Genomic DNA, 2,052 nt, shown 5'->3' on the forward strand with positions numbered 1-2,052 from the left:
AGTAATCTAGTATATATAAAACTAGCACATCATAAAAATCACCTATATAATGGAAATTTAATCACAAAGTTTATTAACATATATTTTATAATAATTTTAACATCAAATTAATTATTTAAAATCCTATTAAATCAATAAAATAGTTTATCATAAAATTAAGGGTGTTACATTAACGAACAACATTAGGTGATTTTTAAAATATATTAAAAGAAAATCACTTCACATAATAATTAAGAATCAAGTCAACACTATTCTACCATTTTCTTTGATTTCTAAAAATGGCCTCACCAAAGTTGATTTCAGTTATGTCAATGCTTGTGACAACCATGGTTTTGATTAATGTGATGATTGTTGGAGCAGCAAAAACATGGTGTGTGGCAAAGAAGGGAGCTGATACCACAACATTACTTAGTGCTTTAAATTATGCATGTGGAGCTGGAGCTGATTGTGAGCCTATTCAGTCCACTGGACTTTGTTTTAATCCAGACACTGTCGAAGGACATGCTTCCTATGCTTTTAATAGTTACTATCAAATTCAGAAGCAAGCCGATGGCTCTTGCGATTTTGGTGGCAGTGCAACCACTGTTGAAATTGATCCAAGTATGCATATCAATACTCCTTTAATTAGTTTATTTATTTATTTTTTATATTAAATATAACTTTTATGATTGAACATTGTTTTGAAACTAATTTATATTGATGGTGCATGTTTGATTTTCCCGTTGTTTTTTTTTATTGATTTAGTCCCTTCAAAATTCAAAATAATTGTATTTAAATCCTCTTTTTGGTTCCAATAAAATATCTTTCATTGACTATCCTACGTCTATGATTTGAAAGAGCTTACTTAATCATTATTTTTCATTTTATGATATAGCTAAATCTAACATAATTTTAGTTCAAGAAAATAGTTTTCAAATGGTGCATAATGGTATGAAAAATATAGTATAAAATTCAAATTAACTTATGTTTAATGAGCTATATATATTTTTCTTTAATTTTCTAATGGAAATTAATTTTTTTTTTCAATGTATAGGTTATGAAAAGTGTGTATATCCATCTTCCTGAAGGTATGACCTTAAATTGTTTTCAACATTTGATTTAATATTTTTATTGGTTTTTAGTGTCCAAAATTTTATAAACGTAATTAATTGGTAATGTTATTTGATTTTTGTTTTGACGTTTTATTAGTATTGTTGGAGGAGCATGAATGAAAAGATCAATTAATTATTCGACATCATACAATACCCAAATGGAACAACAAATAAAAAATATTATGAGTCATATGCCTCTTAACTTTATCTATCAATGTATAGTTTTGATTTTATTTTATTTTTTTTATAGGCAAAATTTAATAAAAGAGTACCAAGATACTCGAACCCTTGTACAAAATATGTTGTATGTTGTGTTAATTCTAAAAAATTTAAATAAATCTTGATATTAATTCGGCATGGCTGCCTTTGAGTTGTTATTGTCTTGTAAGAATAATTTATGAAAATGAATTATATTTTATAATTCATAAGTGTGGTGTCGATCTAAAATCAATGTTTAATTTTTTTAGAGAATGTTTAGTCATACTCTAGCCCAACTCCGCGGACTTGAACTCTTCTTATTTCTATTTTATTATTTTGTTAATTTCTCTTTTGAAAATTTATATTACTATATCTTTTCATCATAAAATAAAATAAATAAAATATAATTCAAAACTTCACAATTATCTGTGAATTTTATGGTGATATTTATCATTTCTTTAAAAAAAAAAGAATACAATATTTACTTAGATTCATTAGAATATATTTTATTTTAAGTAATATGATAGGCCAATAAAATATTCAGTACTCGAGTAATATTTTAAATAATGATGCAGTTAAATATTCAGTACTCGAGAGAATTTGAATTTGAATTCTGATTTTAACAATAATTGATAACATGTTATGATTCTATTATGGTCACAAGTTGGCGCTACCCAATTGTAACATATTCTAGTCCAATTAAGGTCTTTAACCAATCTTGTGCATCCAATAGATGTGTTTGTGTCATTGGAATATTATTTAA

The 2,052-nt window shown here is 25.5% G+C and overlaps 1 protein-coding gene across 1 annotated transcript; it reads left to right on the plus strand.

The window, feature by feature from the left end:
* Positions 1–278: 278 nt before the first annotated feature.
* Positions 279–1,065, plus strand: LOC101503727 (PLASMODESMATA CALLOSE-BINDING PROTEIN 1-like). The gene is made up of 2 exons (XM_073369590.1): positions 279–600; positions 1,034–1,065. Exons 1-2 carry the CDS (start codon positions 279–281, stop codon positions 1,063–1,065), a joined length of 354 nt encoding a protein of 117 aa, XP_073225691.1.
* Positions 1,066–2,052: the final 987 nt, after the last annotated feature.

The sequence above is a fragment of the Cicer arietinum genome, chromosome 6, assembly GCF_000331145.2.
Source record: "Cicer arietinum cultivar CDC Frontier isolate Library 1 chromosome 6, Cicar.CDCFrontier_v2.0, whole genome shotgun sequence".
Classification (NCBI taxonomy): domain Eukaryota; kingdom Viridiplantae; phylum Streptophyta; class Magnoliopsida; order Fabales; family Fabaceae; genus Cicer; species Cicer arietinum.

Coding starts and splice junctions, on each gene's coding strand:
- LOC101503727 (XM_073369590.1), top strand. CDS start 279: ATGGCCTCACCAAAGTTGATTTCAGTTATGTCAATGCTTGTGACAACC. Junction 601..1,033: donor CACTGTTGAAATTGATCCAA/GTATGCATATCA, acceptor TTCAATGTATAG/GTTATGAAAAGTGTGTATAT.